At 41.7% G+C, this 14,948-nt stretch overlaps 1 protein-coding gene across 1 annotated transcript in view; it reads right to left on the bottom strand.

Annotated features, from left to right (window-relative positions):
* LOC126254096 (fibrillin-3-like) overlaps positions 1-14,948 on the bottom strand; it is a 266,318-nt gene that overhangs the window by 212,683 nt on the left and 38,687 nt on the right. Inside the window, exon 5 of the mRNA XM_049955286.1 lies at positions 14,248-14,371. Coding sequence (XP_049811243.1) covers positions 14,248-14,371 — 124 coding nt within the window. The remainder of the gene's footprint in view (positions 1-14,247; positions 14,372-14,948) is intronic.

Raw genomic sequence — 14,948 nt, 5'->3', positions numbered from 1 at the left:
TAAAGATATGGTGTTTCGAACACCTGTACCAGCTAACATTGAGGAACTAAAAGAGATAATAACTGCAGCTATCGAAACTGTTACGCCGGAGATGCTACAGAGAGCGTGGAACGAATTCGTGTATCGGGTTGATGTCGCTCGAGTATCTGAAGGGGGTCATATTGAAGATAGATGAACTTTTTTTCCACTGAAAAAGACTTTGTGAAATACACTCCACATTAATTAATTATCCAAGTTTCCATCATGTTTCTTTGACTAAATACAGATTTTCAAAGTTGTGGTATTTTTTTAATCACCCTGTATGTCCATACTCCGCAAGCCACCTTACCAGAGGAGGGTTCTTCATCTATCACCATCCCCTTTATTCTACGATTCGCGCGACAACGACTGTCGGTAAGCCTCTATGTGATCTCAAACCTCTAATTTTGCCTTCAAGGTCTTCTAGACCAGATGGAGGCAGCATATTGGCTGACTGTTCTAGGAACGTAGACTCTCGAAATTTTAACAGTAAATCACACCATGACGGAGAACGTATCTCTTGTAGCGTCCGCCACTCCGTAACGCTTTCGGTCTTGCTAAGTGAGCCTGTATCGAAACGCGCTGCTGTTTTTTCTCAATCCTATCTCATACTGATTCCAGTCTGACGAGCCGTATTCAAGTATTGCTCGAAAGAGTGTTTTGTAAGTTTTGTGGTTGGAGTACTATCTGAGGATTCTTCCAGTCAATATGAGCCTGGCATCTGCCTTAGCTGGGATTAATTTTATATGGTCGTTCCGCTTTAAATCATTCCGATATTTTGTGGATGTAATTGCTTCCAGTGATTATTATGCAAATCATGTAATCATACAGTAATGGGTGTTTCTGTCTATTTGTACCCAATACGTTAATTTCTTTACGACGAGCATCAAATGACACCCCTGCACCAAGTGTCGATCCGCTGTATATCCCGGATGCTTTTAGTTACCCTAAGTTTCTTTGAAGTGTTGCATTTAATCATCGTTTTGAAAAACTGGTTTCTGAACGATATAAAGACTTATTAACAAACGTGTTGAACTGCCAGTAGGAATTGCCAACTTCACCTCAATCAACATTTCTTAAGCTTTCTCTGAAACATTAATTGCTTTAAGTGTAATGATCTCCATTTTTGTGTTCCAGTTTTATAGACTGTACATGTAGATACTTTAGGTAATGAATTATAATGTGACAACCATTTACTACACCATAGGCGCGTGTTTGTTCATCTTTTACTTGTCTGCATGACATCGGCTTTGTATTTGAATGACAGACGCGCTTTTGTGGAAAACCACACAACTTTGATGGTGTAGAACTAAGACGCTGGGAGTAATATTTTGAAATAGCACATCGCCGTAATCAGATGACTATGATATAAATAACAGTTAATAATAACCAAGGTCTGAAATGGAGTTGTCTTTTAATAAACTTGGGAATGAGACACGCAATATGAAAAATAAAAGATATCAGTACCTAGGAGGTTCGGTGGCTGCTCCTGTATCATCCTCATCCTCCTCCTCCTCCTTCTTCTTTTTCTTCTTCTTGTTCTAGCGCCTGTCCGTTTCGTACGTTGGTGACCATTATAGCTATGTTGTTGTTGTGGTCTTCAGTCCTGAGACTGGTTTGATGCAGCTCTCCATGCTACTCTATCCTGTGCAAGTTTCTCCAGCTCCCAGTACCTACTGCAGCCTACATCCCTCTGAATCTGCTTAGTGTATTCATCTCTTGGTCTCCCTCTACGATTTTTACCCTCCACGCTGCCCTCCAATACTAAATTGGTCATGCTTTGATGATTCAGAACATGTCCTACCAACCGATCCCTTCTTCTAGTCAAGTTGTGCCACAAACTCCTCCCCAATACTATTCAGTACCCCCTGATCTTCTATTCTCTTCTTGTCCAAACTAGTTATCGTCCATGTTTCACTTCCATACATGGCTACACTCCATACATATACTTTCAGAAACGACTTCCTGACACTTAAATCTATACTCGATGTTAACAAATTTCTCTTCTTCAGAAACGCTTTCCCTGCCATTGACAGTCTACATTTTATATCCTCTCTACTTCGACCATCATCAGTTATTTTGCTCCCCAAAAAGCAAAACTCCTTTACTACTTTAAGTGTCTCATTTCCTAATCTAATTCCCTCAGCATCACCTGACTTAGTTCGACTACATTCCACTATCCTCGTTTTGCTTTTGTTGGTGTTCATCTTATATCCTCCTTTCAAGACACTGTCCATTCCGTTCTACTGCTCTTCCAAGTCCTTTGCTGTCTCTGACAGAATTACAATGTCATCGGCGAACCTTAAAGTTTTTATTTCTTCTCCATGGATTTTAATACCTACTCCGAATTTTTCTTTTGTTTCCTTTACTGCTTGCTCAATATACAGATTGAACAACATCGGGGTGAGGCTACAACCCTGTCTCACTCCCTTCCCAACCACTGCTTCCCTTTCATGCCCCTCGACTCTTATAACTGCCATCTGGTTTCTGTACAAATTGTAAATAGCCTTTCGCTCCCTGTATTTTACCCCTGCCGCCTTCAGAATTTGAAAGAGAGTATTCCAGTCAACATTGTCAAAAGCTTTCTCTAAGTCTACAAATGCTAGAAACATAGGTTTGCCTTTTCTTAATCTATTTTCTAAGATAAGTCGTAAGGTCAGTATTGTCTCACGTGTTCCAATATTTCTACGGAATCCAAACTGATCTTCCCCGAGGTCGGCTTCTACCAGTTTTTTCATTCGTCTGTAAAGAATTCGTGTTAGTATTTTGCGGATGTAACTTATTAAACTGATAGTTCGGTAATTTTCACATCTGTCAACACCTGCTTTCTTTGGGATTGGAATTATTATATTCTTCTTGAAGTCTGAGGGTATTTCGCCTGTCCCATACATTTTGCTCACCAGATGGTAGAGTTTTGTCAGGACTGGCTCTCCCAAGGCTGTCAGTAGATCTAATGGAATGTTGTCTACTCCCGGGGTCTTGTTTCGACTTGGGGCTTTCACTGCTCTATCAAACTCTTCACGCAGTATCATATCTCCCATTTCATCTTCATCTACATCCTCTTCCATTTCTATAACATTGCCCTCAAGTACATCGCCCTTCTATAGACACTCTATATACTCCTTCCAGCTTTCGCTTCTTTGCTTAGAACTGGGTTTCCATCTGAGCTCTTGATATTCATACATGTGGTTCTCTTTTCTCCAAAGGTCTCTTTAATTTTCCTCTAGGCAGTATCTATCTTACCCCTAGTGAGATAAGCCTCTACGTCCTTACATTTGTCCTCTAGCCATGCCTGCTTAGCCATTTTGCACTTCCTGTCGATCTCATTTTTGAGATGTTTGTATTCCTTTTTGCCTGCTTCATTTATTGCATTTTTATATTTTCTCCTTTCGTCAATAAAATTCAATATTTCTTCTGTCACCCAAGGATTTCTACTAGCCCTCGTCTTTTTACCTACTTGATCCTGTGCTGCCTTCACTACCTCATCCCTCAAAGCTACCCATTCTTCTTCTACTGTATTTCTCTCCCCCATTCTTGTCAATTGTTCCCTTATGCTCTCCCTGAAACTCTGTGCAATCTCTGGTTCTTTCAGTTTATCCAGGTCCCATCTCCTGAAATTCCCACCTTTTGCGGTTTCTTCAGTTTTAACCTACAGTTCATAACCAATAGATTGTGGTCAGAGTCCACATCCGCCCCTGGAAATGTCTTACAATTTAAAACCTGGTTCCTAAATCTCTGTCTTGCCATTATATAATCTATCTGAAACCTGTCAGTATCTCCAGGCATTTTCCATGTATACAACCTTCTTTTATGATTCTTGAACCAAGTGTTAGCTATGATTAAGTTGTGCTCTGTGCAAAATTCCACCAGGCGGCTTCATCTTTCATTTCTTACCCCCAATCCATATTCACCTACTACGTCTCCTTCTCTCCCTTTTTCTACTACCGAATTCCAGTCACCCATGACTATTAAATTTTAGTCTCCCTTCACTTATCTGAATAATTTCTTTTATTTCATCATACATTTCTTCAATTTATTCATCATCTGCAGAGCTAGTTGGCATATAGACTTGTACTACTATCGTAGGCGTTGGATTCGTGTCTATCTTGGCCACAACAATGCGTTCGCTGTGCTGTTTGTAGTAGTTTACCCGCATTCCTATTGTTTTATTCATTATTAAACCTACTCCTGCATTACCCCTATTTGATTTTGTATTTATAACCCTGTATTCACCTGACCAAAAGCCTTGTTCCTCCTGCCACCGAAATTCACAAATTCCCACTATATCCAACTTTAACCTATCCATTTCCCTTTTTATATTTTCTAACCTACCTGCCCGATTAAGGGATCTGACATTCCATGCTCCGATCCATAGAACGCCAATTTTCTTTCTCCTGATAACTACGTCCGCCTAAGTAGTCCCCGCCCGGAGATCCGAATGGGGGACTATTTTACCTCCGGAATATTTTACCCAAGAGGACGCCATCATCATTTATCCATACAGTAAAGCTGCATGCCCTCGGGAAAAATTACGGCCGTAGTTTCCCTTTGCTTTCAGCCGTTCGCAGTACCAGCACAGCAAGGCTGTTTTGGTTAGTGTTACAAGGTCAGATCAGTCAGTCATCCAGACTGTTGCCCCTGCAACTACTGAAAAGCTATATCACTTTTCATTATCCGAAAACTTCCTCGCTCGTGTGTGTAAAGGTGTTCTTATTCTTCCTTTTCCCCTTTTACCAGCTATCTGTTGATGAAGAATTTTCTGTTACAGTTTACATTTGTTTCCATTTATCATTAAACAACCGAGTTAATAAACTTTACGCATTTTGCTGTGTTTATGACTTCTTTTTCCTTCCTCATTTTGCGGAGAAGGCCGCTGTTAGTAATTTTGTCTGCTCGAGGTGCACTCAGCATTCTGCTGGACAGCCACAACACAAACGCTTCTAGTCGTCGGTCAAGATCCACATTTTAACTCCATAGGAAAGGATCGGAAATACGTAGAACTGTTGAAATCCTAATTCTGTTTCGACTGAGAGGTGATGGCTCCTGAACACACAAGTCATTTTGCAAAACATGTTTCTTGCTCCAGCTGTTTTATTCAGTTCACACCTAGCACGGTATTTTACGTTTTCAGCCAAATTTTGTTCCACTGCTCTCTACTCGCCGTACCTGATGGTCTTTACAAAAATCCACACACGTTTCTACTAGAATGTCTATTAGAAAATAAATTTATCTGTTATCTGAATGCCCGCATCTCGTGATCGTGCGGTAGCGTTCTCGCTTCCCACGCCCGGGTTCCCGGGTTCGATTCCCGGCGGGGTCAGGGATTTTCTCTGCCTCGTGATGGCTGGGTGTTGCGTGCTGTCCTTAGGTTAGTTAGGTTTAAGTAGTTCTAAGTTCTAGGGGACTTATGACCACAGCAGTTGAGTCCCATAGTGCTCAGAGCCATTTGTTATCTGAATTTTGAATTTGCCAACAAAACTTTCACGAAACAGTCTTTGGCTTGTCACATGTTACCACCATCCCTTCTCTTCTGCACTTCAATTATTGTAAGTATAATTTAGTATTATATTTCGTTCATCATCATCGATGTTTCTCCTATAGTTGATAATTCTAGTGAATAGCATCCGTCCATCCTCGAAGGATTATGGTGTAGCATAGTTGGTTCAGACTCTGCAACATCTGCTATGGCTGAAAAGTCCCACTCGAGAGTGGCAGTCTCTATTGCAGTTTGGGCACTTGAAATGTGAAGGACTTCCACCAGAGACCCGTTCTCTCGTTCCGTCTTGCCGTCTTCCTGATGTCTTCTTGCAGGCGTTCGTTCCCTGCAAGCTCACAGCTTGTCGCCACTTGACACGGTCACCAGCTGTGTTTTCCCATTGACTTGGATCGATGCTAGAGCCTTGGTCAGATCTCTCTTGCATCCTTAAAGCGAAGGTGCTGTCTTTCTATTGGCCTCACGCTCTCCCGAAGTTTTATATACAGCACTTTTTTTCGGTATTCGCTCAGAATCCATGCGCCAGACATGTCCCAGCCGCCGTAGGCGTCGGTGGCTCAGGAGTGCATGAATGCTGGTTGTGCTTGCGAGACGTTATACATCAGTTTTGGGTACTCGGTCCTTCCAAGTGGTCTGAAGGAATCTCCGGAGACAACGGAGATGGAAGCTGTTCAGTCGGGATTCGTGATTAGCAAGAGTTGTTCATGTCTCACAGCTATACAAAAGGATGTTGATAACACAAGCGTTATATACTTGCATTTTAGTTTTTAATGTGAGTAGTCCATTCTTCCATACTGTGTTTTTCAATCTACCCATGACAGACGATGCCTTTGCAATTCTGTTGGTAATTTCAGTGTCCACAGACAAGTAGCTACGTATTGTAGATCCCAAGTAGGTAAAATGATCAACTACCTGGAGAGGATTGCCGTCAGTGCTGATGGATGGAAGGTTGGTGGTTTCCTGCGCCACATTCTTTGTCTTTTGGAGGCTGATGGTAAGACCAAATTTTCCACATGCATATGATAACTTGTTGATTAGATACTGCAGCTCATCCTCTGAGTTTGCTACCAGAGCTGCATCGTCTGCGTATAGCAACTCGCTAACAATTGTATCGACTTTGGTCTTGGCCTTGAGCCGGGCAATGTTGAAGATATTTCCATCAGATCTTTCATGTAAATACAATCCATCCTCACAGTCTTCAAAAGCAAATCCCAGCCGAAGGTAAAAGAAAATGCCAAACAGAGTAGGAGCTAACGCACACCCCTGCTTTACGAAGCTGTTTACAGGGAATTATTCCGACGTTTTGCCTTTGAAACGACTTCTCTTCTCCATTTCAGTTATCGTAAGTATAATTTATATTTCGTTCATCATAATCGATGTTTCTCCTGAAGTTAATAGCTCTACTGCTGGATTTGTAGTAATTTTCATAACTGTGTACATCTTCTTAGACATTAAAAACGTAATCGATATTCTAATCTGAAATCATTGTAACACCGCTAACTGTCTAGAAACTCTTTGTGAAACCACAGTGTCGTAACATCTTTGTAGCATATTTTGATTACAAAAACAAACAGTGTAAGTGATTACATGTGCAAATGCAAACATCACCAAAAATGTTGCATTATAAACAAATGCACACGAAAACGGGGAAAATTCTCGAAACATGTTCTGCTAAGCATGAAAAAACTAAGTGGTCTAATTTTATAATATTCACGTCATAATATTTAGTATGCTCTAACTCTGCTGGAAGAGCACATATGTTATTCCTCTATTTTGCTAGTTTCAGCTCTTTCTGGTACAATCTAAACCTTTATCGAAAAAGATGGATCACCTCATTTCCTTCCCCTGTGCACTGTCCTCAATGAAGGAAAGGTTAAAAAATTTTAAATCACTTATACCTGCAACATAAGACAACGTGACAGCTTGTCACACGAGACTGATCAGTTTTATGAAAATTTAATAGAAATAAAAACAGTGAATGTAATGGAACAAGAAATTACGTGACGATTGACGTACGTTTCTCGAGCATAAAAGTGTAAATCCATGTCTTTCTTCTTTGGGTTGGGACCATTGCATTGTGAGGTTTTCGTTTTTCGTCATTCCATTGTTTTCTTCAGTTTGGAGTTTGACTGCTGCGAAAAGTAGCTTAGCTAGCTTTGGCCGTTTTCAAGTAGGAAGTGTTTACTCGAGGACCTATTTCTGCAGAAGCTACGACAAAGTTTGTGGCTTGTATAGGTGGAAAGCATTTCCAAGATGTAAAATTCGAGTTGAGCAATGAACAACGTTCTGAAAACCTTCTCTTTTCAATGAAAGCCGCCTAAATCAGATGGTGTGCAATAACTCTCGCCCAACAACACGGAATTTGCTACACATTATGGAATATAACCAAGTAACCAGTATGCGCCTTCACTGGATAAGGTGAAAAACTTGGGTACTTGGATACAATGTGGGTTAAGCAACATCAACAAAAATTAGCGAATTACTTAATGTTCGTCTTTGCTGGAACGTTACCGTTTTCCTTATCATAGGCACAAGCTGTTCTTTGGGAACACTGTTGCAGATGACGAGATATGTGGTCTGTATGTTAATTTAAAGAAGAGGAAAGAAAGGTCAGCCGATGGAAAAAGCAACACCTTATTCACAGTACTCAAGAGACTTGGCCTCTCCGATTATAATCTTTTCGGTCTCTCTCTAGCAACATTCAGGGAAAAATATTCCATCATGCCTCTCTTAGGAACCAGGGAACAGACTTCTTCAGCTCGAAATCACAGATGTTCTACAGAAAAGGCATAGACTTCCTACATAAACGCTAGTAGGTGATCGTTGACGTAGATGGTGATTACATCTATGAGCAGCGTTTCTGTCTTGTTACCATGTATGATATTGCAATAAAGCGTATCTGACGCTAATAAAATCACCGCATTGTGAAAGCGCCATCTTGTTATGCACCGATACGGTATGTATACATCTCACTGGCACACATCTGATTCTTCGCTATTTTACCACTCCAGAGAGGACTTTAACCCTTTGTTGTATAACGTCTGCAAACGTAGACATGCTTTTACATCGGCTTTGGATAGCCTGCGACAGATATACAGCCTAATTTTACTATCTCTGGTCAGTGAATACCACACATATGATTAATTTCAGCGACTGCTGAGAGCGGCACCAACAAGTTAGTGATTGAAACTTCCTGGCAGATTAAAACTGTGTGCCCGACCGAGACTCGAACTCGGGACCTTTGCCTTTCGCGGGCAAGTGCTCTACCAACTGAGCTACCGAAGCACGACTCACGCCCGGTACTCACAGCTTTACTTCTGCCAGTACCTCGTCTCCTACCTTCCAAAGTGTGAGTACCGGGCGTGAGTCGTGCTTCGGTAGCTCAGTTGGTAGAGCACTTGTCCGCGAAAGGCAAAGGTCCCGAGTTCGAGTCTCGGTCGGGCACACAGTTTTAATCTGCCAGGAAGTTTCATATCAGCGCACACTCCGCTGCAGAGTGAAAATCTCATTCTGGAAGTTAGTGATTGTTATAGTTTCAAAATGAACAAAGCTCCTGTAATTGATGCCAGGTGTGAGTGTGACTTTAGTCCTTGTAATTCTCAGTTCTCAGTATAAACTCAGAATAAAGCCTTCAAATATATAATGCCCGAAGTGTATGTGAGAAGCTTTAGTTTATAAGCACTTTTGTATGTAGATGCAAATTCATCATGTAAAGTTGATATCTATTATAACAAATGATAGACAAACAGTGTAAATGTGATATAATTCAGGTGCCACATCTGAAAGTTACATATGTAGATCTTAGGAAATTACAGTCAGCAGCAGTCAATCTTCCTCCTTATGCAATCGGCAGCTTTGAAATTAGTTTCCTCTTGCAGGGTATTTTATCGTATAAAAGCCAGGCACGTTAGTTTAACTCCAGTTCTATATCTGGAAAGTGAAGATGATTTGGCGAATTAAAATGATTCTAGTGAAGCATATATGGCAAAGCATGAATCAGAAATTAGTACTCTTCCGAGATTGAAGATAATAAAGGTGGAAGTACCAATAGACCATCCTCTAAGCCAGATGTAGCATCTGCATCTACATGATTACTCTTCAGCTGACAGTCAAGTGCCTGATGAAAGGTTCATCGAACCGCCATTAAGCTACTTCTCTATTGTTCCACTCTCGAACAGCGCGCAGGAAAAACGAACAGTTACTAAGCGGGTGGGCACCAACAAAATATTTTCACACTCCGAGAAGAAAGTTGGTGATTGAAATTTCGTGAGAAGGTCCGGCTGCAACGAAAAACACCATTGTTTTAATGACTGCCAGCCCATTTTATCTCCGTGCACTCACCCCCTTATTTCGTGATAATACAAAACGAGCTGCCCTTCTTGGAACTTTTTCGATGTCCCGCGTCAATCATATCTGATGCACATCTCACACCGCACAGTCATACTCCAGAAGATGGCGAACAAGCGTAGTGTAAGTAGTGACTTTAGTGGACATATTGCATTTTCTAAGTTTTCTGCCAAGAAATCACAGTCTTTGGTTTGCTTCGCCACTACATTATCTATGTGATCCTTCCAATTTAAGTTATCAATAATTCTAATCTTTGATGATTTCACAGCCTTCATATTGTTTAATTTTAGTTTAGAAAAATGAAAACTGATTACTTATATATAATTATGCATGTTATAATGTACCTTTGTTCTGCAAGTCTCATTTAACGTATATGTTTTGTGTTCAACACTTGTTTGTAATAAAACACGGCATAGAATGCTCAGTGTGTAAATACTTATATACCTAAAGTTCTTCTTTTGCAGACGTTACAAATTTTTATGACCCTCATGAGAAAATTCTGAAAAATACAAGATTTTGTATTTAAGGCAGGGAAAACCGGTATTGAAATCACCTGCATTTATTTTCGAGGCAGAGTATGCCACTTAATAAAGAGTTAGATGTATTTGTGTCATTCAGCCGTGCGGCATAAATCTTAAGTACCAAAGAGCGTCGACAAAAAAAAAAAAAAAAAAAAAGCTACTGGTCAGTTGCAGTGCTCCTTCTCGTGACCTGGTTGACGCACTGAACAACAGAAACAAAAGACAGATTGCACTTATTGCACTTCTTCACACTTTTACGTATTCCAATTCAACCATATACAGAAGAGAAATTCCAATACGCACTTTTCGAATATTTATGCACGTCACCCATGCTTATCCCAAACCCCACCTCTAAAGGAAAGTATGGGTACCTTACTCTCACAGCAGCTTTATACAAATAAGGAGGATACAAAATTAGGTCGAAATCCCCTAGGGGTTTCTGGTTTATGCTTCTGTGCCGCATTCTTTTGATCCGTACACCAACCCCTATCGGTGGTGAGTGGTCCTTACTACCACAACTTTTCTTTTTTTTCAGATAGTAAGTGATATGTGTACCACGTCTGGTTGAAATCGTTCGAGTAGTTCACGAGGAGATGGTGAAAGTACACACACACACACACACACACACACACACACACACACACACACACACACACACACACACACACACGCACGCATACGTATATACATGCAGTGGTTTCTATCAATTTATACATTGTTAGTATAGTGACATTCACAATGCTCTCACTGGTCTAGTAGTGTTGCCATTGCCAACAGTTGGCCTCTATCTGCCTCCCTGGGTTGATGTGCAAACAGTGGTTGAAATTTAATGTTTATATGGCACACCGATCTGCACTTTTTATTAAGACATACGGGTGATATGCTTACTGAAGAAAAATTAGTAATGTCTCGCCTAGTGAACTTATTGGTCAAACGCTCGCGTGGAGCGAAAACAAGACTCTGCAGCAATTACGTAATGGATTTTATCCGAATTTTCACAGCCAAAAGAAGAGTAGGAAGTGGACAAATGGGCTACATTCCGAATAAGAAGGTGTACTGCTGTGATATATAATTCTCAATAAATATAACTGTGAAATTACTGTCAATACTGAAATAAAAATTTAAAAAAAAACGGTCAAATGTTTTGTGAAATGATTTGTCTACACGTAGGAAACACGCTAAAAAAAAAAAACAAAAAAAACGACGCAACAGCAAGGAATTATCAGAATGGGATGTAAATCAGTAGATGTGATTTACATGTATAGATAAACAAATAGTTACAATTTCAGACAACTGGATGATTTATTCTAGAGAAAGAGCTTCACAAATTAAGCAATTCAATAACACGTTGGTACATCTCCGGCTTATCTGCCCCACCCAATTCGAAACGGGACTCATCAGTGAAGACAATTCTAATCCATTCAATGAGATTCTATGACGAAGACGTGTCTGGAGACGCCCTGGACAGCGGTGGGGTACCAACCCGATTTCGGCCCGCCATACGGCTCGACAGCTAGGAATTATGGTCTGAGCTGCCATTTCAGTTCATAGAAGCACCCGTTTGATTATCATCCGCGGTACCCTTGCAGCTCAGCGGTACGTCAACGCTATTCTACGCCCCTTTTGTTGCCCTTTATGGCAAGCAACCGTGGGGTTGCAGTTCAGCAAGATACTGCCCTCTCGCACACGGCGAGACTTTCTACGGCTTATCCTCGTGCTGGCCGAATCCTACCTTGCCCAGCAAAGTCGCTGGATCTCTCCGCAATTGAGGTGTGGAACATTATCGGCAGGGTCTCCAACCAGCTCGAGATTTTGACGATCTAAAGCACCAAATGCACAGAATTTGGCACGATATCTCTATGGAGGACATCCAACAACTACCAATCAATACGAAGACGAATAAGTGTTTGCATAAAAGCCAGGGTTGGACCAACGCGTTATTGACTTGGTGAATTTGTGAAACTCTTTCTCTTGAATAAACGTTCTAATATTTCTGAAACTTGCTATCATTTGTTTGTCTGTACACGGACATCAAGTCTACCGATTTCCGTCTCATTCAGACAATTCCCTTGCGGTGCACCTTTTTTTTCTTTAGGGAGTAAAATGCGTTAAAGAAATATTTGTGCGCCTTAGAATGACGTTACAAATAATGTTCTGTAAGTGAGATGCTGACTGAGAATGTAAAGTTCAATGTTTAAGTTAGAATCTTACAATGTTAAGTAGGCTACTGCCCATTAAAATTGCTACACCACGAAGATGACATGCAACAGACGCGAAATTTAACCGACAGGAAAAAGATGCTGTGATATGCAAATAATTAGCTTTTCAGAGCATTCACACAAGGTTGGCGCCGGTGGCGACACCTTCAACGTGCTGACATGAGGAAAGGTTCCAACCGATTTCTCATACACAAACAGCAGTTGACCGGCGTTGCCTGGTGAAACGTTGTTGTGATGCCTCGTGTAAGGAGGGGAAATGCGTACCATCACGTTTCCGACTTTGATAATGGTCGGATTGTAGCCTATCGCGATTGCAGTGTATCGTATCGCGACATTGCTGCTCGCGTTGGTCGAGATCCAATGACTGTTAGAAGAATATTGAATCGGTGGGTTCAGGAGGGTAATACGGAACGCCGTGCTGGATCCCAACGGCCTCGTGTCACTAGCAGTCGAGATGACACGAATCTTATCCCCATGGCTGTAACGGATCGTGCAGCCACGTCTCGATCCCTGAGTCAACAGATGGGGACGTTTTCAAGGCAACAACCACTTGCACGAACAGTTCGACGACGTTTGCAGCAGCTCGGAGACCATGGCTGCGGTTACCCTTGACGCTGCATCACAGACAGTGATGGTGTACTCAACGACGAACCTGGATGCACGATGGCAAAACGTCATTTTTTTCGGATGAATACAGGTTCTGTTGACAGCATCATGATGGTCGCATACGTGTTTGGCGACATCGCAGTGAACGCACATTGGAAGCGTATATTCGACGTCGCCATACTGGCGTATCACCTAGCGTGATGGTATGGGGTGCCATTGGTTACACGTCTCGGTCACCTCTTGTTCGCATTGACGGCATTTTGAACAGTGGACGTTATATTTCAGATGTGTTATGACCCGTGGCTCTACCCTTCATTCGATCCCTGCGAAACCCTACATTTCAGCAGGATAGTGCACGACCACATGTTGCAGGTCCTGTACGGGCCTTTCTGGACACAGAAAATGTTCGACTGCTACCCTGGCCAGCACATTATCCAGATCTCTCACCAGTTGGAAAGTCTGGTCAATGGTGGCCGAGCAACTAACTCGTCACAATACGCCAGTCACTACTCTTGATCAACAGTGGTATCGTGTTGAAACTGCATGGACAGCTGTACCTGTACACGCCATCAAAGCTCTGTTTGACTCAATGACCAGGCGTATCAAGGCCGTTATTACGGCCAGAGGTGGTTGTTCTGGGTGCTGATTTCTCAGGATCTATACACCCAAATTGCGTCAAAATGTAATCACATGTCAGTTCCAGTATAATATATTTGTCCAATGAATACCCGTTTATGATCTGCATTTCTTCTTTGTGTAGCAATTTTACTGGCCAGTAGTGTAGTACCGTACTAGAAGATCTTTGTCTGGTGCATTAAGTAGACCGCACATTCTCATTTGCTGTACATGGTTCCGAGTGTCATTCAATTGAACATAAAATGGTCCTCCAATTTATTTCATTTTATTTCTCACTTTCAGACAAATCATTTCACAAGACATTTGACCAATGTTTTTCAACTATTTTATTCTATGTTATTCCATGAGAGAGACGCAGAGCCCAGAATGCGCAGAGCGGGAGTGTAAGGCGCAGCCGGCGACCCACCTGGAGTACTTGAGCAGCGAGGCGTGGGGCAGGTCCGGCGCCCTGAGCAGCCCGTGCGCCCTGCGAGACACCAGGCAGCTGAGGTCCAGCGACGCCAGGAAGGTGGCGTTGTGCAGGCGCGCGCCTGCGCAGTGCAACACACCACCCGCCGCGTCAGCACCTCTCACACTACATCTCTAAAATCTGAACCAAGCCACCATTACACGCTACAAGAAGACGGGTAAGATATTATTCCTAAACGGCTGTAGACGTTTCTATACTTTAGTTAGACCAAAGCAGCACTCTGCCAAAGAGTAAATTTAATTTAATTTCGTGTCGTCAAATTAAGTGAATCGAGTTACAGCAGCATCTCAGTAATGAATTTTTATCAGATGGAAATAACTTGAAAAGGAAAAACGTGAACCTATTTAGGCTGTCCTCGGTGACTCGCTTAAGAAGCATTTTACACGCAGAACGAGCTTTTAGTAGTATCAACATAATGTTGAGATGAACAAATAAATGACACTGAATAGCTACAATAAAAACGAAATGATGTTGAAAACGTACATCACATTGCCAAGGAAGTACATCATATGAATCATGAAGAGATAAGATTGTCGATAATGTTCGCAGCTTTCTAATGTGTACGGAAAAGGAAATTCACAACTGATCAGACGCAGAAATCACACGAAAAAACGTCACACACCGTCAGGTGGCTTACG

The sequence above is a fragment of the Schistocerca nitens genome, chromosome 1 (genome assembly GCF_023898315.1).
Source record: "Schistocerca nitens isolate TAMUIC-IGC-003100 chromosome 1, iqSchNite1.1, whole genome shotgun sequence".
Classification (NCBI taxonomy): domain Eukaryota; kingdom Metazoa; phylum Arthropoda; class Insecta; order Orthoptera; family Acrididae; genus Schistocerca; species Schistocerca nitens.
This window is presented reverse-complemented; position numbering and strand designations above follow the sequence as displayed.